The sequence below is a fragment of the Myodes glareolus genome, chromosome 23, assembly GCF_982192425.1.
Source record: "Myodes glareolus chromosome 23, mMyoGla1.1, whole genome shotgun sequence".
Taxonomy (NCBI): domain Eukaryota; kingdom Metazoa; phylum Chordata; class Mammalia; order Rodentia; family Cricetidae; genus Myodes; species Myodes glareolus.
The window spans coordinates 56,021,007-56,045,880 of record NC_142048.1 but is presented as its reverse complement, the minus strand read 5'-3'; the positions used below and the strand labels follow the sequence as shown (position 1 = coordinate 56,045,880).

The 24,874-nt window shown below is 50.2% G+C and overlaps 1 protein-coding gene across 7 annotated transcripts in view; it reads left to right on the top strand.

Annotated features, from left to right (window-relative positions):
• The first annotated feature begins 1,492 nt into the window (after positions 1–1,492).
• Positions 1,493–24,874, top strand: part of Atp11a (ATPase phospholipid transporting 11A) — a 115,529-nt gene continuing 92,147 nt past the window's right edge. For 4 of the 7 annotated variants that reach the window (XM_085680636.2, XM_085680637.2, XM_085680638.2 and 1 more), the window contains exon 1: positions 8,423–8,498. In XM_085680636.2, the coding sequence (XP_085536762.2) occupies positions 8,438–8,498 (61 nt within the window). In that variant the 5' untranslated portion in view covers positions 8,423–8,437. Of the gene's footprint in view, positions 1,647–8,422; positions 8,499–24,874 lie in introns of those variants that run through there. The other 3 variants (XM_048456210.3, XM_048456212.3, XM_048456208.3) reach the window with 2 other exon arrangements.

Genomic DNA, 24,874 nt, shown 5'->3' with positions numbered 1-24,874 from the left:
GATAAAGATTCTGACTCAAATATCCAAATGAGAAAAAGATAAACAGGGAAAGAAAAGGAGCACATGCCTCTGAGCAGAACAGACATTCTCTAAAGATAGGAAGCCTTCGTCCCTAGACAGGTCTGTGTCAGGCTAATCCATTCCAATTGTAACTTGCCACCAGAAAGCTAGTTTGTCCGAACAGTATGGGGGTCATGGTAGAAATTAGATGGCATCACCAGGGACATATGACCATGCAGTCGTGCCCACAGGACCACCAGGTGCAGGGACCACTCGCTAGTCCCCAGTCACAGCGGCCTGCTGTTTTCAAGAGTCCACACCAGGCTAGGAGTACCAGTGACAGCTCCCTTCTAACACCAGCAGGCTCATGGCAAATCCAGGAAGGAGGGAGAGAAACACCTCTCCTAGACTGGTTCAGTGTCTGCAGCTGGTGCTATGTGGTGGAACCTAGGTGAAGGGCGAAGCAGAGGGCCACGGTGAGATTAGGGAGAAAGTGGGAAACAGCGAGCTAGTGGCTTCCTGTCACTGGTCTGTCTGTTGTCATCCGTGTCTAATCCAAACTAGGAGTACCAGATCTCCCCTATACCCTGACAGACGGGTCTTAAATGTGGTTCTAATGTCCAGGTTTGGTGCTCCTGATTGGCCACGAAAGAGCCTTAGTCCCCATCGGGTTCTGAAGCAAAAGCAAGGAAGGGATTTGGAACCAGTAAACATCAGCTAAGTTAGGGGGACCCGGAGGTAAGGAAAATTGTGCAGGCAGTGTGTGTGTGCTGCTTCACATTTGGAACTGGGGGTTCTAGCGGTGGTGATTTAGTTGAAAGCTAGTAGCAGGAAGGCACCTGACAGGGTGCTGGACCACCAGGCAAAACCCAGAGGCCTGGGTTTGGATGGAGGACCTGAGATGGGCCCCAGCAGCAGGTAGAAAGTAGTACTAAGAGCTGGATCAGGACGTGTTTGGTTGGGTCTCCAAGGGAGCAAGTCCTAAAAGGGGTGGTGGTGGCTACACCGTGCAGCCACCTGAGGATTCCATGCCTCTGTCCACAGCAAGGCGGGAGGCGTGACCCACAGGCTCAGGGACTCAGGCCCCACCGCACCCGCCATCGGCCTTGGTCTCACAGCTAGGCGTCCTTTCTAGAACAGGAGTGAGCAAGAGAGGTGGGAAACCGGCACCCGACGAGCCACCCGGGGGAGGTGACAGCGCCCTCCCGCCGAGCAGGGAGGCGGAAGCAACAGGGCGCGGCGCGCACTGGTGAGTCGCGGCGCGCGCGCGGGGCCGGGGCGGGGGCTGCGGCGCGCGCATGCTCACAAGGCGCCCGTGACGCGCGGGGCGCAGCGGGGCAGAGCCGGCTCCAGAGGCGCGGCGGCCGCGGGAGGAGCAGGCGCGGAGCAGCGAGCGCAGGCCGCTCCGGCCCGACGGGAGCAGCGCCGGGTGGCGGGCCGCTTCCTCCGAGCCGCCTGCGTGCGAGCCGCATCCCTTGGCCGCCGCCGGCGGGGCATGAGCGCGGAGGGGCCGCGGCCGCCCCCCGCGCCGCCCAGGCCGTGACCGGGCGGGGGGCGGCTGCACTAGCGTCCGCAGCCGGGGGCTCGCGGAGCCCGGAGTGGCAACCATGGACTGCAGCCTACTGAGGACGCTCGTGCGCAGATACGTGAGTGGCGCGCTGGGCTAGGGCCGGGGCCGGGGCTGGGATCGGGATCCAGATCGGGGCGCGGGGGGGGGGGGGGGGGTTTCAGGCCGGGAACGTCCCGCCGACCGGTTTGTGCTTTGCTCCACCTGCGCTCGGCCAGGCCCACCCGAGTAGGCAGTTGCAGCCCTGTGGATCCCGGGGTTCAGGGACATCCATCCCGGGGTTCGCGCTCAGTTGTAGTGGGGCGGGCCCGCGCGAGAGATAGGGACCGACTGGAGGATGCCTACAGTGCTCCGGGGAAGCGGGGAGCCTCTGCCGGGGAGTCAGAAGTGAAGTTTGCCATCTCCGTAAGTAGCCGGTCAGGTCCGAGTGCGCAGTTCCCGGTCCTTCTGGATGCCGCTGCGCGGGTAGTGACGGAGCGTGCCTCACAGGGGGGAGATCAGGGAGGTGGCAGCCAGCCACGGGTCAGGATGGAGCGAAGGGGTGTGTGCAGAAAAGAGAGAATTTGCCCCGGGACGGCGCATCTTCCCCTGCGCTCGGCACAAGGACCTATTATTGTCCGGCAGCTGGCGCCGGGTGGTCACAGGTTTGAGGAGCGCGTGCCGGGCGCGGGCTGGGTACGGAGGATCGACCAGAGCCGGCTCTTTCTGGCTTCTTTGAACACTTGGCCTTAGCTGTGGGTTTTTCCTGAGCGGGGAATGTACCCACTGTGTTTTCTCTAGTTAATTCCCGTCCAACTTTGACCTTCCAATAAGAAAAGAATGAGACTAAGAACAGAAGTTCTCCCCCGTGGGTAGTGAAAGGCGGAGGGGTGGTCGTCTTGTTCCCTGTACAGACTTCTCCGTGGAGTGTGCCAGCTTCTCGGGGACAGAGGACACGTGTTCGTCCCGAGTGGGTGCTGTCTTTTACTTCCGAACTGCCCCCAGGCAGGCCTTCGGCTGTCTTAGGTTTCCTCAATGTAGGTAAAATGTCAGGTTAGCTTCTTTTTGCTGTGCTATTTCACCTTTCAAATGGCGCATTCTCTCAAATCTAGGAGGTAGATATCCCTTAGTGAGCTTTCCCACTCTTAATTATTTGATAATGCATCTGGAATGTAAGTTATGGGATGTTATTCATTCTCTCTCTCTCTCTCTCTCTCTCTCTCTCTCTCTTACCTCCTGCTTGCAGGTGTTCTCTTGACTCCTGTCATATGTCTGGTCACAGCTAGTCATATCTGTGACTTTAAACTCGAGTCTAAGCCGTGAAATTAGTTTGACTTTTCCCAGAAACAGTTAGGATTTTTCTTCTAATATGGTTCTCTTCCAAGATGTGAGATTATGTTTTCTTTAGTAAGAGGGGGAAAAAAAGAGATTGAATATTCTTATCTCATGGAACTTGCAAGTTGTTCTACAGAAATGAGCCTCTCCTGTCCCTCCTTCCTCTCCTCACACCGTCCGAATTTCTGAGATGATGAAGGCACAGCTTCCTCTGAGGCCCGAGGTTGCTAAAGATGGAGTCATGAGTCCCCGGAAAACATTGACATTGGGTATTTTATCCTGGGTCAATTCCCAGCAGTGAGTGCAGGCAGGTAAATGAGAGAACTCTTGTCTAGGCGAAGCCTGTACACACCACAGTATACCGTGCTGTCTGTTTGAACAGTCACACAGTCATGAAGAGGTACACAGTTCCTCCACCAGGAGGTAGCCAATGTGGCAGGACCTAGTCTAAGTCATATTCTGTACCCTAAACATTTTAAAGAGTGCATGCAGAGTTAGATTTGTGAGGCGGGGAGTGTAGACCTTTGAGAGGAAGTAGAGCGAGTACCTGGGACAGGTGGCCTCTGCTGTCCTGCTTTGGTGCCTTTGTCAGAGGACAGTAGCAGCTTGGTCTTGTTCTTGTGCAAATTCAGTAGTCCAGAAAAGGACTAAGAATGGAGCCTTGGTCCCAGGAGAGGCTCAGCAAGTTTACCCCTAAAGCTGACTACTGTGGTCCCCTAGGACCTGGGCGGCCTTTAGCCCTGGCCTGCCGGTGAGAGGTTAGCAAGTGCTTGGATGTTGAGTAGGGTGGAAGGCTCGGTACTTTTCCAAACATTACTTTTTTGAGAGCACCTCACTGTGTGCCTCTGATTGGCCTGGATCTCACTTTGTAGACCAGACTAGTCCTGAATTCACAGACATCTGCTTGTCTCTGACTCCCCGGTACCGGAAGTATAGGCCATTGGTCACCTGGCCTAAGCCCTTTAAACTTTAAAAAGAAGGGTGTGTTGGTTGGTTCCCCCCCTCCACCCCCACCAGGGCTTTGCTGGGACAGTAGGTGGGAAGAAATAGTGGTGGGTATGATTTTCGCAATGATAAACAAAATAATTTAAAGCAAAGTACCTGCTGCTGGGCAGCCAGGAACAGTTTCTTAGGCCGTGCTCCTCACAAAGGCCTCTGGTTCATGCAGAGGGGATTTGATTTTCCCTCATATTCCTGTAGGTCAAGAGCTTCATTATGTCATGTCTGGGTGATTGGTTTATTAGGTTTTAGGACTTGCCAGAGCTTTTGTGAACCTCTCTGCCTTCCAGAATTTGCTTTGCATGCAACACCCTTTGTCCAAGACAGAAAACCTGGGAAAACCTGAGGGCTCTCCTTCCTTTCACGTTCTTTCTGTCTTGGTGATGTCTGATGACTGAATCCAGGATTTCCTGCGTGTTAGGCTAGTGCTCTACCCTCAAGTTATAGCCTCAGGTCTTTTTTTACTGTCCGAGACAAAGTTGCCCAGACTGATCTGGAATGTTGTATCCCGGCTGGTCTCAAGCCTGTGGTCGTCCTGCCTCAGCCTCAGGAGTAACTGGGGTTGTAGGCCTGCACCACTACATCTGGCCGATTTAAAATGTTCTTTTCTTTGATGTGAACAGCCTCCTTGCCTGCATGTATGTAAGCACACCATGGTCATGCCTGATGCCTGCAGAGGTCAGAGGAGGAGCCCCTGGGACTGCAGTTGGAGCTGACCATTAGGAGTGGGTGCTGTGAATTCAAACCTCTGGAAGAGCAGCCGGTTCTCTTAACTGCTGAGCCTCCTCTCAAGTCTCCCATTTTTTATGTATTAGAAAAAGATGGGTTTGGCTCCTGAGATCTTCAAACACTTACTCTATACTTCCCCAAAAGTTTAGAAATGTGTAAGCTTGTATTGTTATCTACAGCTTCTTCCTCTTCCTCCTCCTCTTCTTTTTTGAGATAGGGTTTTACTATGTAGCTCTGGCTGTCCTGGAATCAGTACATAGACCAGGCTGACCTCAAACTCACAGAGATCTGCCTGTGTCTGCCTCCTGAGTGCTGGAATTAAAGGCATGCGCCACTAGGCTCGGCTTCATCATTTTTAGCACCAAGTGCTTTGTAGCATGGACATTAGGATACATGATGAGCTTGCCTTTTGTCTAAGAGACTTAACTCACTGGCTCGCTGTTCCTAATCCAGCTCTGAGAATCCAGGCCTTCCTCTTCAGCCCCCAGAGTCCGTATACCCGGACATAAAGTGAAACCACTTAACCACCAAGGCCCTTCTGGTATTTGAAATAAGTGGTTCCTTAGGCATAAAACCCCAGGCTAATGGATGGTCTATCTCCAGCACGGTGGTAGCAAGCTATAGGGTGGACTTGCAAGGTTTATAATTAACACACACTTAACAAGGCAGCAGCTAGGCAAACTTGCCCAGCACCTGCCTGTCTTCAGGCTTTGGTGTGTTCTGATTGGCCATTTCTGAGCAATCACCCCAGCTGTATGTTTAACTTTTATGTTTCATTCCTTGCCTTGAATCATCCCCATTGCTCTCTGAAACCCTATTGAACGTCTTCTCATCAGGACAAATAAGCCTCAGATGCCTTTATTTCATGCCGACGACTGGATTTAATAACCATGGGGAAAGAGGCTTCTTGTATCATCACAGCCTGTTATGTTTCTAGAAATAAGAGCACTGTCCTCAGTTTACAATTAGCTGAGATGGCATGCCTATTAACAGGCACTGTGCCTTACTACCCAGGAACTCGGTCTGCAGATGGGCTCCAAACTGAACATACAGATTGTTACTGGGTACCCGCACCTTGTGCCCGACACAAACAGGGTGGATGGAAGATTCCTACATCTCAGACTTACAAATGTTCTTTTAACCAAGTTAAACGCAGGTAAGAGTGCTATTTATTTGCAATACAAATCAATAGAAAGCCACTTTTTACAGCACTGGAAATACAAGATTGAATAGGTACTATTTTTGCTTGCCTGGGATGCTGATGGCTGAGAAACTCAGGGTCGATGTAGAGCTTTGGAGGTTAGGCATCTGTCTCCTGGATCCTCACGCACATCTCTCTGCCTCCGCCCGTACCTGGGGCTGCTGGTGAGATTCTTCAGACTGTTTGCTCCTCTGAAAACAAGAACTGTCAGTGCCCACTCCCCGGTGCCTGCACTGTCTAGGACACAGCCCTTGCACACGATTCATGCTCCGTAAGTGGGGCCAGTGTGAATCGGACACCATGAGTCTGTGCTGTCCTGTTTCTCAGCGGACTGCTCCCCCTCTCCATGGGGGCAGCAGACAACCTGCCTAGATGTTTGAGAAGAAAACAGACAGCACATCCCCCTGCAGAGCCCACAGACTTGCTGTTTCTGTCCTGGCCTGCCTCCCTGGTTTGGGACAGTAGATTCCATTTTGATAGAGACCAGTTCTGGAGCTTGCATTCCCCGTCCACTTCCTGTTTAGATGACATCATCGCCCTGTGGCACGCAGTCATGTCTTCCTCTGTCTACCCTTTATCTTAATGGCTGACCAGCTGTAGCTGACCAGACCGCCTTCCCTCCCACGTTGTCTTTGTCTTGCTCCTGGGGTGCTTTTCCCAGAGTTTTTGTGACCTCATTGTGGCTCACATGCTCACACTTCAGTTGGATGAAGCTCCCCATCCTTGGGCAGCCACCTCAGAGTGGAGATGCAAACTGAACATAATAAGCAAGTGTTAGTGGCCAGATGTGTTCTTTTTTTTGTCAGTGGAGATAACAGTTAACAGGAAAAAATCGATTTTTGGCTCCTAGTTTCAGACCAGGCAAGGTGCACTGAACAGAAAGGTGGGGTTCCATAGACGATCAAAGGGGCTTGCTTACTTCTTGGTAGGTATCCAGGCCCCTTCCAGTGACCCCCCAATCCTTTTATGAATTCATCACTATATCAGTTCATTGATCGGGTCAGAGCCCTCACAGTCCAGTTACCTCTCGATGATTGACTCTAGAAGCTGGGGACCAGCCCATGAGCCTTTTGCAGGGGAATGATTTGTATCTTGACCATAATAATGGTTTGGCCGGCCTTGTTGGGCAGCATCCTGAGGACCTTAGGGACCTACTGGGTCTGGACTGGGTAGTGTGTCCAGTGGAGGAAAAGGCCGGTGCAGAGGCTGTGGGGCCCTAGGCGTCTGGTACCTTGTTATTTGCCTGTGCACACTTAGGATCCTTGTGGACTTTTCTTCCCCTGCTAGGATCCTGGTTTCAGCACACACACACACACACACACACACACACACACACACACACACACACACACCGTTACTCCCTTGTCTTGGGGGGGGGGGAACCTTCCTGTGCATGCCAGAGATCTGTGCTTAGCCCTTTGTACAACTGCTGCTCTGTGACCTCCGATGGGTGACTCTCACCGTCCTCTTAGCTGTGGCTGGAGGAAGTGCTGCAGAACCGTTCTGAAGGGAGCACCATGGTGTGACCAAGCACCAAATGCTTAGCCAGTCCTTAAGTCTTGGTTGGCACTTTGGCAAACTTCTAGATTTTATTTCCTTAGCTCTCAACAGTGTGAGCTGGACTGGACTCTGACGGCTTCTGGCCCTTCAAGCCAAGTTCCTACGCTCTCAGCCTTCCTCCTCTGATGATGTCCCTGTGCCTCTCATAGGTGTCTTTCCGGGGCCCCTGCTAGCCAAAACTACCAGAACTGAGCTCTTGGGTCTTCATTCCAGTTTCCTTCCATCAGTTCACTGGACCTTGGGCCTGGGGGAGTATCACCAGTCCCCTCCACAGAGCCGGGTTCAAGAGCAGAGCTCTGAAGGTCCCCAGAAGTTTAGACTGTTGATGCCCAAGAGTTCACTCTGTGACCCCTCGGAATGCATTTCCAAGTTCTGTGTCTTTTTGCAGGAACCAGTCCTAGATCAGGTATAGATCAGGTAGTTGGCCCTGGGCTGCTTGGGTTGGCTACTCGGTAGCTGGAACAGTAGTTGAATTTCCTGCTGATATTTAAATATATCCGAGTGTCTGCTAACATTCACACTTCTTGACTTTTCCAGAATACTGGTGGCTCCTTTTCCTTATGGCCCTTGCTACTATGGGGAACAGCTGTTTAGGGACTGCCTGTGCTGGCTTGGGCTGTTCTGAGCTGCCTGACCTATCTCTTGCATGTGACCTGTCTCTCACCCACTGATAAGGATTCAGGCCTTTCTGGTTTGGGCCCCCAGGTAATGAGGGTAAAGCAGTTTGTATGCTGCTTTTCAGGTTCCTGTTGTGCTTTGTCTGATATCCCCCCCCCATGTGTGTGTGTGTGTGTGTGTGTGCGCGCGCGCGCGCGCACGTGTGCACACGTGAGCATGCTTGCTCTCTCAGGCTTCAGTGCTGGGACTGAAGCAGGGAAGGTCCCCTCACTGCTAAGGAGGAGAGTGGTGTGGACGTCAGTGACCTGCTCCTGGTGGCCCTGGCGTGTGACCACTCTGCCCACTAGTCACTTTCTCCACTGTCCGTCCCTTAGCTGTTCCTCAGCATTTTAACAGCGGAGCCCTTGACGTCATGAGTAGCAGTTGAATGTTTCTTCCTCTGAGCCCACATGCTGGAATTGTTATGTCCCCCACAGAGGCACCCTGAGCCCTTCATCCTCCAGGACAGAGGTAATTCAGAAAGAACTGTATTTTCGAATTCCTGCTCTGAGAACTGTGGTTCTCAGAAGGTGGTTACCTTCTAACCTTCCTGATGCTTTGCTGTAGACGCTTCCTCTGCTTCTGTATTTTAACTTTTGTGGGTGTCAGAACCGGGTACTTCTTGGGATTATGTTGAGAGGTTCATGCACATTGAGGTGAACCATACTTTGTGGGTGACTTAAGCTACTGGGGAGTGAACTGTCTTCTTGGAACTGAGCCATGTTGCTTTTGGGGATGAGCTCTGCTTCCAGGATGCAAGCCAGGTTGGGGGAGGGGGTACACTTCTGGAGTGACCCATGCTGCCAGAAGAGGGCATGGTGCCTGTCTTGTTGTGGCTCAGAGTATCCAAAGGAACATCCTTTGGGCTGGTGTCCACTGGGAGTCCGACCCAATCCAGGTGTTTCTTGTTGTTGAGACAGAATCTCACTATGTAGTCCTGGGTGGCCTGGAACTCAAGAGATTCATCACCCTCTGCCTCCCCAGTGCTGGGGTTAAAGGTGTGTGCCACCACATATAGCACTACCCAATTAAAAGATTTTTTTTTTTTAAGATAGAGTTGGCCTATGTATCCCAGGCTGGCTTTGAAATCCTTCCTCAGCCTCGTAAGAGAGCTGGAGCCACTGTGCCGGACCTGGTTTGTGTCCTGGGTGCAGAAATTTTCACAAAGGAAGGTATTACTGGCAAGAAGCATTCCGGCCCTTCAGGTCTTGACCTTGCTCACCTGGCGAGTGACGTCAAAATCCTAGCCCTCCAGCCCTCCCTGTGAGTCAGACCCTCTGTGGTTCTCAGGTGATCCAGGTGGCCTTTGAAGTCATCTTATCTCCCTGGGGAGAGGGAGGGAAGGGGCTGAGGCTGGTGGGGTGGAGGTGTGAAGAAGAGGCAATGGCAGAGGCAGCTGCTTCCCTGAGGGTCCAGGTCTGAGATCAGATAGGCTTGGCTCAGAGAATCCAAAGGAACATCCTGGAGGTGCGGGCCTCCAGAGTCCTAAGACAGGCAGACCCCTCCTCCTGCTACAGAGAAAAGTTCAAGGAAAACTTCAGACCAAACCACCTAGAGCTGCAGCCGGGGTGAAGGAAGCAGTGGCTGGTTTGGACTGAGGGCAGAGTGGAGCTGGTCCCGCGTGGCTGAGGTGCCGGCTAGCCCTCCCATGGCTCAGCAGCCTGCCGTGTATCCCGTGTAGTACCCTGTTGTGTTTAGAGCCTGGCCGACTGCTGACGTGGCCTGACATCCGTGTGCTGATCTGTGGCGACTCTACCAGCGATGGCAAGCCTCTGAAGCTGCCTTTCTCTGAAGTGCTTTGAGCATTATGTAAAAATGACGTGTGAGCCCTGAAGCGCCCTCCCTGCCCTGGCTGCTGCATCCCTATGCTGACTGCAATAGCATCGCCCCGTCCCATTCCAAACAAGGCACAAAGCCCTTCGGCCTTTGAGTGTGTGGCCTCAGATGTCTTCTGGCTGCCTGTGTCTGTCCCCTCTCTGGCCAGCTAACTAAATTTGTCCTCTCTAGGTGAAGTCAGAGCAGGCAGGCTGGAGGTGTTTATATAGTGGGTGGCTATCTCTGTTTCAGGCTCCTGCTAGTGTCTCATCAGGTGAGATCTGCAGCTGGAGTTTCTGAAATGGGGGTTGATGGGCCTTAAGTCGGATGGCTGTGTCTTCCAGTGCCAAGGGTGGGTGAGAAGGGAAAGTTGCTGTTGAGAAGGGAAAGGGCTGCCTCTTGCTGAGTCTGTCAGCATCAGTGGCTCTGTTGGTGTCCCGAAAGCTTTACATGCAACACTGGAGTGAATGCCATTCATACCTCCATGAGCTAGGCCTTAACAGCCCGCCTTAACAGGAAGCATTCCTTGGGTTTAGAAGCTGGGCTATCAGCAGGGTGGGCTCTGGTGTCCCCACCTGATCAAAAGAGAGGCTGGTCCTCCCAGATTAAGACACCTACTACATCACAGCTCTTTATCTGCCTAATCTTCAAGTTTGGTTAAATATGACAAGGGCTTCAGCACCTGAACTTAGGGATAGAGTTCAGCCTGAAGCAGTACATGATTTAGGAGACTGTTTAGATAGTGTTCAGACCAGTGAATTTCAAAGCGGACACTTTGTTTGCTTTCTGCATTACCAAATAAATTACAGCATTTTCTACAAAATCTGGGAAAACAGCATAGACTAGACTTAGTGTTTTGTTTTTAATAATGAAATAGGTGATTCTCTCACTATTACATGTGATCCGGTGACTTAATCTCCATCTTCGTAGGGTTCTGGCAATGCAGAGGGAGTTAAGGCAGTAATGTAACACTTTGTTTTGGTCCAGATGCAGAGCATCTGGCTTATTGACCAGACAGATGTTGCTAGTTACTCCACAAAGTGGATTGGGCCTGCCTGCTTAGTGAGGATAGAGCCTTGTCCACTCGACCAGTAGGAACCATGGCTCTAGGAGGTGAACTTTCTACCTCTCTCGTCTTCAGACTGACATTTCTTTCCTGGAGAACATTTAGAATTGGTTGCGGGGCGGTGGGCAGGAAGTGAAGGAGTCTACTGGGGGCTGCGCTATCTGCACAGCCATCTCTGGTAGCAGAATCATAGCACACCTGCACAGGCGGCCCTCAGCTCCTCACCAACAGCTGTAAGTCCCCAGCTTGTCATTGTAGTGTGTTTAAAGAGCCAGAGTCTCACTGTCTGCCACTTGGAGACTGTTATCTCTTCAGTCAGGGGTCACCTGGCCTCCGTGCTGTGACTTCTGGAGACTTCAGCCTTTGACTGAAAAATGAAGCAAGAGGGTTTGCCGTCTCTCTCTCTCTCTCTCTCTCTCTCTCTCTCTCTCTCTCTCTCTCTCTCTCTCTCTCTCTCTCTCCCCCTCACCCCCTCCCTCCCTCCCTCTCCAAATTGAGCTTTTTATTGATTCTTTGTGGATTTTACATGATGCATCCTGGTCCCACTCATCTCCCCATCCCTTCTCATCCACCTTCTACCCTTGCAACTCCCATGTTACCCCTGCCCCCGCCAGGGTAAAACAAGATAAAATTAAGAGAAAAGAGAAAAAGACGTAAAGAAAGAAAATTCTCACTATGGAAGCTGTCATGTGACACAGTGAGTCACACCATCTTTTAGTCCATACATTGTTACATGGAAGTGCACATTGGATGTGTTCTTTGCATTGAGTCATTGGTCTGGTTTGATGTCTCTGGCTTTTGCTATATCATCAACATAGGGCCCTCACTGGGGCTCCTGATGGCTGTCCTATTGTTCTGTGTCATGGAGGTCCTGTAACTTTGGATCTGCAGGACCAACCCCTTCACATGCTCCATCAATGGGGTGGATGATGGGATGGACCAACTCATAGCCCTGGTTCTTGGTCTGGGTGGTTGTTGAGTTGGTCAGCCCACCAGCTTTCTTCATCCTCGACACCAGGGCCAGCTCTACTGTGTTGTCCAATTGAGGAGTAGGGGCCACTTTGCCTACCGTTTGCGGCTGGTGAGGGGCATGGGCAGCTCAGGAGAGTCTGTCTTAAGGAGGAATCCCACCCAGCTTTAACACTGAACCCCAGGCCCAGAGATGTCATGTGCTTCCCTGAGGCACCTGGAACTTACACAAGGTGTGGAGCAAGGCCAGGGCACAGATATTCAGCCCTGCTGGAACAGGGGAGGGTCTGAGCAACCTTGTCCCTCACCCCAGATCTGTGACCTCCTCCTCCCACGGTCCTTCCTGCTGCCTGGGAGGAGAACGTGCCTTAACAGTTAAATATTCTGTGCCCAGGGAAAAGAGGATTTCCCCGGCCTATTTTCAGCAGGGGATTAAGGACAGCAGACTTCTGCTGTGAGGATTTCATCCAGGTTTTTGTGTAGTTTTTCAAGGTCTCAGAGAGCACCTGCACTTGAAGGTGGAAATGAAATGATAGGAGGGTCATTGATGTGGACGTCTGTGACTTGAGGTCAAGTCTCACCTGCATTTGTCACTCCAGATAAAATGCTTTGCTTTTAGAATCAACATTTGACTCAGTTGTTTTGGTTCAGACAAATAAGAACCGTCAAAGTAGCGCGTTTTTCCAGTAATGATCAACTCTGGTGTGAATTGGGAAGTGTCATGTGTATGAAGAAGGCTGCTGTGGTGGTCAGTGGTCAGAGACCTTCCAGTGGTCGTTCCTGATCACCATTTCTTAGATGCAGAATACAAATAAAGCATCACTGGAGAGTATCTGCAGGCACCTGTGAACGCCCCACACAGAAACCTGCCTGCACAAGTCAGCCTTTTTTTTCTTTTTTTGTTGGCTTTTTTTGTTTGTTTGTTTTTCAAGATAGGGTTTCTCTGTATAACAGCTCTAACTGTCCTGGAACTAGCTCTTTAGACCAGGCTGGCCTTGAACTCTCAGAGGTCCACCTGCTTTTGACTCCCTGAGTGCTGGGATTAAAGGCGCATACCACCACCACCGCCAGTCTTGATATTTGATACTCCTCCCATGGTCGTTGAGTGTGTGATGTGTGCACTACACATTCAGTAGAGCAAACTGGAGACTGGGTACCATGCAGATAACTGAGTGAACACGGTGTTCTGATGTTAGAGGACTGGAGGTGAGGTGACCAGAGTTGCGTCCTAAAGAGGTCTGGGCCCGTGGCCTTGCAGCCTGTGGACCATCAACCAGAGGAAGCCTGAGACTCAGAGACTAGGTGGTATAGCATGGAGCTGGGTAGGCCCAAGAATGAGTCCTGATTTGTCTGCCTTGGAGTTTTATGTCTTAAAATAGGTAACAGTGTGTTGCATATTGAGAAAGGTTTGCTTGTTCATATTCTTAAAGCCGAAATCTGGCTTTGTAGCCCAGGTTGTCTTCAAATGCAGGGTTCAGTTCCCCGTGTGCTGGGATTACCAGGGTATACTGCCGTGCCCAGCTTTTTATACAAGCTTTAATTCTGTCTTGAAATAATATGGCTAAAGAAATAAAATTACATAATAGAAAAAATCAGAGTAATTTAAAAAATTGGATCATTGTTAACATTTTAGATGACACAGTGTGTGTGTGTGTGTGTGTGTGTGTGTGTGTGTGTGTGTGTGTGTGTGTTTGGGGCACTGCATGACATTTTAGTGTGACCAGCATGTCTACACATACTTTTCTTTATGTTGCAATGGAGTAGCATCTATACTAACTTTGCTGGCTATTTTGAAATATTTCCCTAACTGTTGTCAATTCCTGTGTTTCCTGTCCCTGGCCTCTGTGTCTTTCCCTGTACTGTCCTCAAACTCTCCCAGGTTCAGACACTGTTCTGTTCTCTTTCTTTGAGAGCAGTTTCAGATGTCACATAAAAGTGGGAACACACAGTGCTTGTGCTTTTGTGCCTGGCCTAGTTCAGTTAGGGAGTGGCTTTTCTTCAAAGGTACATGCATGTATGTGTGTAGACACCTAGACACGTGTGCCTGTGTCTAAGTGCAGGTGTGTGCAATACCACACATGTGGAGGTCAGAGGATGGCTTTTGGTAGTCCTCCCTCCTTGTTGGTCCTAGGGATCAAACTTGGATAGGCGGGCTTGGTAGCATGAGCCCTCACCTGATAAACCATCTTGTTTCCCCAAAGGGATGAGTTTTAATAGTCTATTGACATGTTGATTTATTGATTATGAGCAATTTTATTGTAGTAAAATGGTACCCATGATACTAAATTTACATTTAACTGTAGTTTCCATGGTATCAGACAGCACTGTTTTGCTACCATTAACAGTCCATTCCCAGAACTTATTTCAAATGAAGCTGATTTGTGGGCAGTTTTATTTTTTATTATTTACTTATTTATTTGTTTGTTTGTTTATAAAAATTTCCACTTCCTCCCCTTCTCCCCATACCCTCCCATTCCCCCAACTCCCTCTCCCCCCCCCACTCCCTCTCCTCCTCCCTCTCCAGTCCTAAGAGCAGTCAGGGTTTCCTCCCCTCTCCCTCCAGGTCTAGGAAGGTGAGCATCCAAACAGACCAGGATCCCAAAAAGCCAGTACATGCAGACGAAACAAGACCCAGTGCCATTGTCAATGGCTTCTCAGTCAGCCCCCATGTCAGCCACATTCAGAGAATCCGGTTTGATCACATGCTCGTTCATTCCCAGTCCAGCTGGCCTTGATGAGCTCTTATTTGATCAGTCCTCTTGTATCAGTGGGTTCCCCTTCGCGGTCCTGGTTTCCTTTTTTCATGTTCTCCTTCCTTCTGCTCCTCATTTGGACCGTGGGGGCTCAGTTCAGTGCTCCAATGTGGGTCTCCGTCTCTATCGCCATCCATCGTCGCTACTACAAAAGCATTTGTTCAACTATGTTCATAGCTGTGCTATTTGTAATAGCCAGAACCTGGAAACAACCTAGGTGCCCCTCAATAGAAGAATGGTTAAAGAAGGTGTGGAATTTATACACATTAGAGTTTTACTCAGCGGTAAAAAACAATGACATCTTGAATTTTGCATGCAAATGGATGGAAATAGAAAACGCTTTTCTGAGTGAGGTAGCCCAGACCCAAAAAGAGGAATATGGTATGTACTCACTCATAAGTGGATTCTAGCCTTAATTAAAGGTCGTTGAGCCTATAATTCGTGATCCTAGAGAAGCTAAATAAGAAGGTGAACCTGAAGAAAATCATATAGTTATCCTCCTGGATATTGGAAGTAGACAAGATTGCCAGGCAAACTTGGGTGCACAGGGGGTGAGGGGGTGGAAGTAAGGGGAGATAGTTAGAGAGAAGGGAGAGGGGGAGGATTGGGGATGGCTTGGGGGAATGAAATGGGGGGGAGGAAGGATGGATATGGGAGCAGGGAAGTATATATCTCAACTAAGGGAGTCATTTTAGGGTTTGCAAGAGACTTGATTCTGGAGGGGTTCTCAGGCCCAAGGAGAGGTCCCCAGATTGTTCCCTGAGCAGCAGAGGAGAGGGTGCCTGAACTGGCCTTGGCCCATAACCACACTGATGAATATTTTGCATATCACCGTAGAACCTTCATCTGGCGATGGATGGAGATAGAGACAGAGACACATATTGGAACGCTGGACTTAACTCCCTAGGTCCAAATGAGAAGCAGAAGGAGGGAAAACGTGAGCAAGAAAGGCAGGACCAGAGGGAACCTTCATCCCACGATGGGTGGGCAGTTTTAAATATGAAATTTATCCTACATTTGATATTGTATACCTTGATTTTTGAGGAAACACTTTTTTTTCTTTTTAATCTATAAAAACTAAAAGGATAGGCGTAGTGGCAGAGGCAGGTGGATCTCTGTCAGTTCAAGACCAGTGTGCTCTACATAGCGAGCTCTACACCAGCCAGAGTTACGCAGTCAGATCCTGCGTTGAAGAATCAAGACAAACCCAAACAAACAAACAAAACCAAAAGAGAACTGACATGATGACTGGAACCTGAGCACCAATTACATTTTCATGGAGAATGTAGCAGGGTAGGGTTTCCCTTTTAAGTGACCGGCAGTTCTGAGCCAGGCAGGGTAAGAGTGCACCAGGCCTCATCCACTGCTCGAGGTCTACATAGGCGGAAGGCAGTGAATGGAGACTGTGCCGGAAAGGGAGGTCTGCTAACCCGGGCAGCTCAGGAGCAGGGGTGGCTCTGACTGGGTGCTACAGCGTTAGGTCCTGTGTTTTTTTCTAGGTACACTGTAGCAGTCAGAGCCATGACATTCTGTGTGGTAATCCTTTAAAGTCTCTTTTGACTTGAAGACATTTTGATACAAAGAAACAGTAAGAAATGGATTGATTACATCTAAAATTGCATTTTTTTAGTAAAATTGTTGATTCTGTGAGAACAATGTCAGACTGCTTCAAGATTTTTATTTTGTTTTGTTCCTGTCTCAGCAATTGGATTTTTTTCTCTATTTCCTAACTGTGTTGCTTTTTAAAGGAAGGTATATAAAGAGTTCTAAGTCTTCTTGTTCCTAGTAAGGTTTTGTGTGTGAGTGTGTGTGTGTGTGTGTGTGTGTGTGTGTGTGTAAGAAAGAAACTTAATTGTAACATTAATTAATTGAAAAATTGGGCTAGCCGCCATGTTACTTCTGTGGGTTAAGGTTCTCCCGTGTAGTCCCAAAGTGAGTTGAGTCTAATGGGCACTTTCCATAGTAGCCAAGGAGACACTGTCGCCCAGCCTGTCCAGCTGGGGCTTTCTCACTGTGGGGCCAGCTGGTCTGTGACTGACTTTACTTAGTGAGTAGCCGCTGCCTGTGTGCTGAATGCCTCAAGGCCTGAGTCTGTGTAGAGAACTCAGCAGCACTTGTGTCTGATTTCATTTCATGTCAAGAGGTGGGGACGAAGAAGAGAAAGAATTTTGCCCGCATCTCCCTGTAAAGTAGTAGAGGCTGGACTTTGCAGCCCCAGGGGGCCAGGGCCAAGTGTTTATTATGGATCCAGTTTAACAAGGAAGGTAAAACAGGAAGCAGGACAGGACAGTGGAAACACATGGATACCACCAACCCTGTGGGGAGCAAGTCCTCTCAGGCCCAGGTCTGTGTGTCTTTCCCTTTCTGACTCCTTCCCAAGATGGGGCTGTCCCCAAGGATGAGCCTGGGGTTCTGTCTGCTGTCCTCCCCACTGGAGTTTATCAGTGAAACTGACTGGCCATAGGGTAGTGGCCACTGTGGCCCATAGTTGGTACAGGTGCCCAGCCCTCCTGCCTGCCAGTCCCCACAGTTCCCTAGAAGTAAGATCAAGGGTACTTAGAGGCCTGGATGAGTCCACTCATATAGCTCACAGCAGCCCCTTGGCAAAATGGGGTGCAAAATAGAGCGGGCAGCTGGCACCAGCACTGTGATTGACTCTGTAGTACTGTCTGTAGTTTTATTTGGAGAGATGCTGGAGATCATGTCCTCTGAGCAGCACCTACAGGCCCTGTGGACCCTTCTGAAAAGACACTTGCTCAGCAAGAGCACACGGTCCTGACAGACTAGATATGAATGAACATCAAAGCAGGTGTCTACGCCTGCATGACTGGTGAGCCCATCTCTGTCGAGTGTAATTCCTGTACACGTGTGCTTTTTAACTCTGGTCTGGTGCAGGCCCCTTCCTTTCCTGCCATCTTACCCCCACCCCAAACACACACCTGATAACACATAGTAGTCACCTCCATATCTGCTTGGTGCAAAATTGGCTTTTTCCAACAGGGTGTAATGATCTTGGATGAGGCAGGCACAGCCACTCCCTAGAAAATAACCGCCTGGAATTTTCCTGTCTCCTCTCTGTGCCCGTGGGAGCTTTGCATAGTGTGCGAGGGCTTCATATCATCTCATTGCTGTAATTTTAGCAATCAGGAAGGAACCAGAGGGAAGAGAGAGGACTGAGGGGGTGAGGCTAAGCCTTTCATGGTCAGCAGCACTGGGAGAAGTCCCAGCAGGAGGGGCAGGCAGGACCTCGAGTGGTAGCCTTTTTCCAGCCTACAGTTCAGCTGCCCTGAGGTCACAGGAAGCTATGACTTCTACACCTTCAGTTTGCAAACCTCAGTGAGGGAGGTTGTGTCCAGTTGGCCATGGCTGCAGTGGTGGGGAGAGGGCGAGTTCTGGATAAGTACTGCCAATGATTATTTATGTGTGTGTGTGTGTGTATATGTGTGTGTTTGCATATATATGCATATATAGTATATACACATATATGTATACATACATGCATACACACACATATATGTGTGTATACACACACACATCTATACATATAACATAATTTTTTATTGAGTCTTTGGGAATTTCACATCATGTACCCCAATCTCCTCACCTTCCAGTCCCTCCATATCTACCCCTCATCCCTGCACCATCCCCCCAAAAGAACCCTCTCCAAATAATTAAAAACAAAACAAAATAAACAAAAAAACCCTCCTCACTCCTCTCTCTCTCCAACATCTCTTCATTGGTTCTAGTAACATTGGGAGCCGCAGTGTGTCATGCAGTACACCCTTTTGTCCAATAAACCCCGCCCACAAATGTGTGTTAGTCTGGCCTCTGGCACACCATCATCACTGGACCCTCACGGAAACTCCTCTCGGACATCCTGCTGTTGCTCTGAGTCATGGGGATCCTGTTATAATGACCCTAAACCCATGAGCAGACAGGTCATGGCCAAATGGCCTTCTGTGTTGTGACTCTCTTCAGGGCTCCAAGGCCTTGGTAACACTACCAGAGAAGTCTCCAGGGATGTTCAGGTGGAGTCATATGTGTCACCTGGGGCCAGGGAGAGTTACTGTGTGCCTGACCCGTGGGTCTAAGGCTTTCATGGCACAGGTCAGAGTGGTCATGGCATCTTCTTTCCCCCCAAAGCCACTTAAAGCTTTGTTGGAATTTAGGCTTAGCACTCAGTACAGTATTATAAACATGGCTTGAAGTAACCAGGGAAATTGTTTCGTGTCATTGTTTTGTTAACAATAAAAACTCAGAGAGGAAGAGGAAGACATGGATCCAGGGCCACCTTCCTGACTTTGATGGGGGCGTCTTTGTACTCAGCTTCAAACGACGTAGCAGCCCTAGTTTCCTGGAGAGTCAGGTCTTCAGGACAAGAGACTGCCATGCCACTGAGTAGAGGAAGCCAGCTCTGTCTGATAGGAAGAGGTTGACACTGGGGTCCCTCCCTCTCTCCTCTGCATCTGTGTGGAACCAGAGGAGCTGCCACTCACTCTCTGGAGCTCTTAGAGTAACGCTCTAAGCCAGAGGATGCTTAGCAGGTACAAGATAGGGGGCTTGCACCCCCAGACTGCCATTGGAGGCGCAAGCCCCTATTGATGGTTCTAGAACCTTTGCAGAATAGGTACTACCTTGGCTTGATTCAGTGTATCTGAGTACCTCCTTGAAGCCTGATTAGTGCAGGAGTCTTTGCCCCACTCCAGATGCAGTGACCACCAGCACTGGGGCCGTCCATACACTGCCTGGTGACAGACTGAAGCCCCCTGGGGCGCCTCAAAGGGTAACAGTGTGCTCAGCACTGAGGACCACGGTGTGTAGTGGATTCTCCGCTGTATGAACTTGGAGCCTGCAGAGTAGCCGCCTAGACGTGAGACTAAGGAGGCACACCAGCCCTCCCGTGCCCACACAGGTGAAGTCCCACCTCTGGAGACCATGCAGGACATTGCTGCTGATGGACTGTGGCGGCTGGAGTCTGAGGCCTACGGGGAGAGGTTTGCTTGCGGTTCTGCAGTGAGGAAGATGGACATGAGATACACAATAACTCCTTTCCTCCTCACGGGCTGTGTAGAGCTCTTGCAGACAGAATCCCGGATCCACCCAGCAAATGAGCACAAGCTGGCATTAGCCTGGCCCCTAGCCACAGTTCTTACCCTCTGCCTGCCCTGTTTGTGTGTCCCTAGCAACCCGTGAGCGTCCTGGTGCAAGGAGTGCAGGGAACAGAGAACTCAGCCCCTAGCTTTGCAAACTAGGAGAAGCATGTGTTTTCTTGGGTGATTTGAGAGGCTAAGAGGAGTAGAGGATCTGGGGAAGGTTCAGAGTTCACAGTTCATGCTAATCAGATGCAGAAGAGCAACGCTCAGCCGAGAGCCTCTGGAACTCAGTGCTCCAGAAACCTCAGGAACACGAGCTTCTCGCTGAATGTTCAGCTTTAGAACTCCTTTACGAGGTGTCAGTCCCGTCCAGTCCCTCAGTTAGGTGTGGCTGAGCCTGACTGTCCTGGTGAGAAGCCGCTGCTCCATTTTTGGCAAGCTTGACTGCACTTTGTTTAGTAGCTCCCGAGCATCCTCTCACGGCCAAGTGTTGTGCCAGGCACCAGGAATATTGACAACAAAACAGGGGCGTCGGTTCTTCCTGCTCGAACTTAAAGTCTATGAGGGAGTCACATAGCTGCCTTAAATAACCTTAAATAATGGATGAGCAACAGGCCCCTGTCACCACATGTGGCATACTGGGGCACCCAGAGGTGAGGACCTCGAGTATTATGCTTGTCTTGTATGTTGGAAATGCTAGGAGGCTTCCTTTCTCTCTCCAGGAGGCTAGCTTCCTTCAGGCCACTGGCCTGGGAGACAGTCCCATGACTTGAGCTTGCCCTTATCTGCCTCTAGTCTGCAACCAGGGCTCATTGGCAGGTCATATTCAGGGCTTAAGTAACCAGGGGGATGGGACCTGTGGTTAAAGGGTGTGGCTGCAGTCCTCACATTCCTTGCGGGAAGGAGTCCTTATTCTGCAGCCAGGGCTCTCTTGCTCGGTGAAGGTCATAAGAGTTCTTTCCTCTCTTCTGAAAGGATACTGTGGCCTGGTGCCCACTTCTCTCAGGGTGCAACCAAAGGCCAGGTATGAGGAATGTGGTAGCCCCAAGCCAAAAGGCCTGTTTGCAGAGCAGTTGACTGACTATTCAGAGAACAGGTGTGACTGTTAGGGACAGTACAGAGGGGTTGGGCTGCACGTCACTCTGAGTCATGTTGTCACTGCCCACTTGGCCCCACTGGCCCCTGTGGTTCTTCCATCTTTCTCTCCCTCATTGCTTTGGTTGTTTGGGTGAATGATGGGGATTTAGTAAATGCATAAACACACAGGCAAATGAGGAATGGATATACAGTGCCATCTCTGCCTTTTGTCTGTCTTCAGTCAGCTGCTCCTGTGTGGCCCACGGTAGCAGCATTTTGCATACTCTGTCCTCTGCTTAGGTTGATCCAGGATAGGGGTCCAGGGATCATCATGACTCAGACACTTGTTAGTACAGCATTCCTGCTGAACAGCCCTTCCAATCTCTGTTCCCACGCCGTTTCTCTAAGGCCTTATCTCCCTCCTTGTGGTCTCCCCAGGTTTCTTCCTGCTTGTGGAAGGTACCAGGTCCAGCTCCTCCTGCATTGCCCCAGAGTGGCTAGGGTGTCCACATGTGAGCAGTATCAGAAGGGGCCATATTAACACTCTACTATTTTTAGTGACCCTGCTATCTTTAGCTGAAGTTCCCCAACAAGGCCAGCAACTGCCGTGTCTCATAAGAAGTCTAAGAGAAGGCGGTTCTGGCCTTGGGCCTTCTATGGTCGCAGGGAAGACAGGGGCTCTGTTGGAGGTTCTTGTATATGGTTCCCTTGGCCAGTGATGACTAAATATGGTTGGAAGCAGATTTGGGGAACTGACCACTTTTAAATAACTCCTAATAATGAATTTGTAACAAAATGAACATCAGTATATGCTTTCATAATAGCCACGGTTTACTGTTAGTTCCGAGACTGGAGGTCCTGAGGGCTGTGCAGCAGCCTGTTTCTCTGTGGGACACTTTTGTGACAGTAATAAGTCATAGGTCCTGCAGGTCCTTGGCCAGCTGCCCTAGGGTGGAGGACATTATGCAGCAAATGACAAGTGCAGCTTGTAAGAGCCAGTCTGGGAACATTTCTGCTCTGCAGACTCTTGACTCTAAGAAAGTTCCTGTGCTTGCCTGGGTCTGTGTGACTCCCTGAAGCCTCTTGGAGCAAAGGCAGATCAGAGATGAGGACAGTCGGTTAATAGCACCAACCATGTAGTGATTTGGGCACTTCCAGTGTGATACTGACAACAGACTCAGGAATGATAAGACCCCTTAGTTTCTGGCAGTACTGTAAGGAGACCAGACACTGCACCCTTTCCAGAGCAACAGGCTGGACAGTCACCGGAGCCTACATGAGTTGTGGTGAATGGATCATTGAGAGGCATGCATGGTGAATGGCAGAGGAGGGACATGGAGGGAAGGTAGTGTCATAGAGATGTGTTTACAGTGGACCGTTACACAGGTGGGTTACAGTAGGTTGTCGAGCTGGCTGGCTGAGATGCAGAAGTATGCGGTAGTCAAGGGTTAAACAGGTGGTCTGTTTAGGATCTTAGATTGTCCATGGTGGTGTGGTCTTCTCAGGTTCCTATCAGGAGAATGGCTGTCTGCTCTGCTGGGTAGAGCTGGGTGTAGTGTAGTCTGTAATAGACCTTTAAACACTTAAAGATCTTTCAGATTATGTGTCTGTGCAAATTTGTCAGATGAAAGCTAATAAGTATCCTTCCCCTGTTGGCAACATTGGGCCCTTTACTGTGATTAGCCTTACTGTGATTAGCCTCCGTGTCACATACAGGACCTGGGGCCTTTGTGCAGTACCAGGGTCAGCTGGTTTCTTTGGGAAGTCAAGTGGTATTAGGTTGATGAGACAGGGGCCCCTGTTGGGGGAGGCTATGGAGGACTCTAGGTCTGAGGCCTCTGTGGTCACATAAGGCAGCCTGATGGCCTTGGAGCAGCCACAGCCTGTGTGCATTTGGTCCTGCATGTTGATCGTGAGCCCAGCAGCATTCTGTGTGCATCTGGTCCTGCATGTTGATCGTGAGCCCAGCAGCATTCTGTGTGCATTTGGTCCTGCATGTTGATCGTGAGCCCAGCAGCATTCTGTGTGCATCTGGTCCTGCATGTTGATCGTGAGCCCAGCAGCATTCTGTGTGCATTTGGTCCTGCATGTTGATCGTGAGCCCAGCAGCATTCTGTGTGCATCTGGTCCTGCATGTTGATCGTGAGCCCAGCAGCATTCTGTGTGCATCTGGTCCTGCATGTTGATCGTGAGCCCAGCAGCATTCTGTGTGCTTCTGGTCCTGCATATTTACCGCCATCTGGGACAGCCTCTCTTGGAGGAGAGAGAGGAGAGAGGCATCACTTATGCTCATGACTGTCCCACGAGACTCACCGCATCATCTGGGGTAATCCTAGGAGCAGGCGCTAATGCAGGTGTAGGTAAAGATGGAGGGAGATGGGCCTGTCTGGGAAGCAGCAGAGAGACTGATGGTAATGGGGCCAGTACGAAAGGAAATGGGGACTTCTAGCCTTAGGAAGAAGAGATACAAGGCCTGGCCCTCCGCTCTGTGCGAGACAGCAGCCATGGTGACCTTATGTTGGGATGGCTATAGCTGAGGTTAGGGTGGGTCTGAAGCCTCAGAGTTGTGCCTGCTACGTGGTGGTAATTACCTCCAAACTGCCTTTCATGTAAGGAGTTGGTAATTTTTGAGGGTTAGGGTGAGCTGGATCTGAGAAGCCATGTATTTAAAACATTTTGAATGAACAGATTCTGATTATTACAGCAAGGGATGAAAAATTTTACGCAAAAATACAAGAATAAACAAAAGCTTAAAGAGGTGGTGTGCTCCTGTGGTGTCTGGAACCAGAGCCGACCGTCCTCCCTTGGCCTCTCTGTTTTCTGCTCCCTCCCAGCTACCTCGACAAGGTGGGTGGTTAGGCCTGAGAAGCAAGCCCACAGGAAGCTGCAGTTCCAAGCGCACCTGTGCATTTGACTTAGGTGGGAGGTGTTGATTTGCAGAGCTACATTAGAGCCCTTCTGTTTTAAATTTGGAGCAGTAGACACACAGTGTTTACAACCTGTCCATATCTAAACTTTTACCCTTTACATGTTTTCTTCTGGAAATATGTTACATTGTTAAAGTCACACATGGTACACAGCTTAAGAACTATTGTTGATTCAAACACAGTTAGGCATGTAGTCAGCAGTACTTGATTTTCATCTGATGGTCTCTGGGAAGGTGGAACATTTAGGAGATCGAACCTGATGGGTGGAAGTAGGCCAGCAGGAGTGGGCCTCTGGAGATCTTAACCTGCCCTTGGTTCTGGCCTTGGTCCCTCTGTCCAGAGCAGCCTCTGCTGAGTATGTTCACTGTCAGAGACTGGGCCTTACCTCCCGCCCTTCCCCAGTGTGATGGCTGATAACCCTACAGAAGCGACGAGCCTCGGTCAATATTTCCTCCCTTAGTTGATTCTGTCAGATATTGGGGTTATGGTGATGAAGAAGTGACTGATGGAGAATATCTGTGTTAGAGAGATGGGGTCCTTCCTGTGACCAGACTTGACCCTGTGGTGCCTGGACCTTTGGGACTGGCTTGTGGAAGGAGTTCCTAATAATTTGGAGCTGAAAGCTGGAAACGCTAGGATGCTGAACATATAGCTTACTGGACGGTGGGAGTTTGAAGGCAGAAATGCAGACAGTGATGGTCAAGCTCATGAGGCTTCAGATGGGAAGGAGGATGCTTTTGGGTGATTTGGACCAGCAGGTCATTCTTCAGTGGCAGGTTCCTGGGGGTGGGAGGAAGAGCAGGGGATGAAAAGATAGAGGAGACAGGAAACTTCGAGATCAGGGAATCTTGGACAAGCAGATGGCTCATGCCAAGCAAGTTTGTAGGAAGCGCAGCAGTTTAAATACAGTTTGCAAGGACCGGGGGGGGGGGGGCGGGGGGAGTGGATGCGAGGCTGCTCAATCCATCTGACAGTGGGATGACTTCACCAGGAAACTAGTCACGCATGTTGCACAAAGGAAACACAGGTATCTCTAGTGCACCACAGACGAAGCTCACAGCAGCCTTAGGACTGATGACCACAGTCTTTCAGTTGGGGGGAAAGTAGAGATTTTAGGATTTAAAGCTGAAGCTCCCCCAAGGCCATT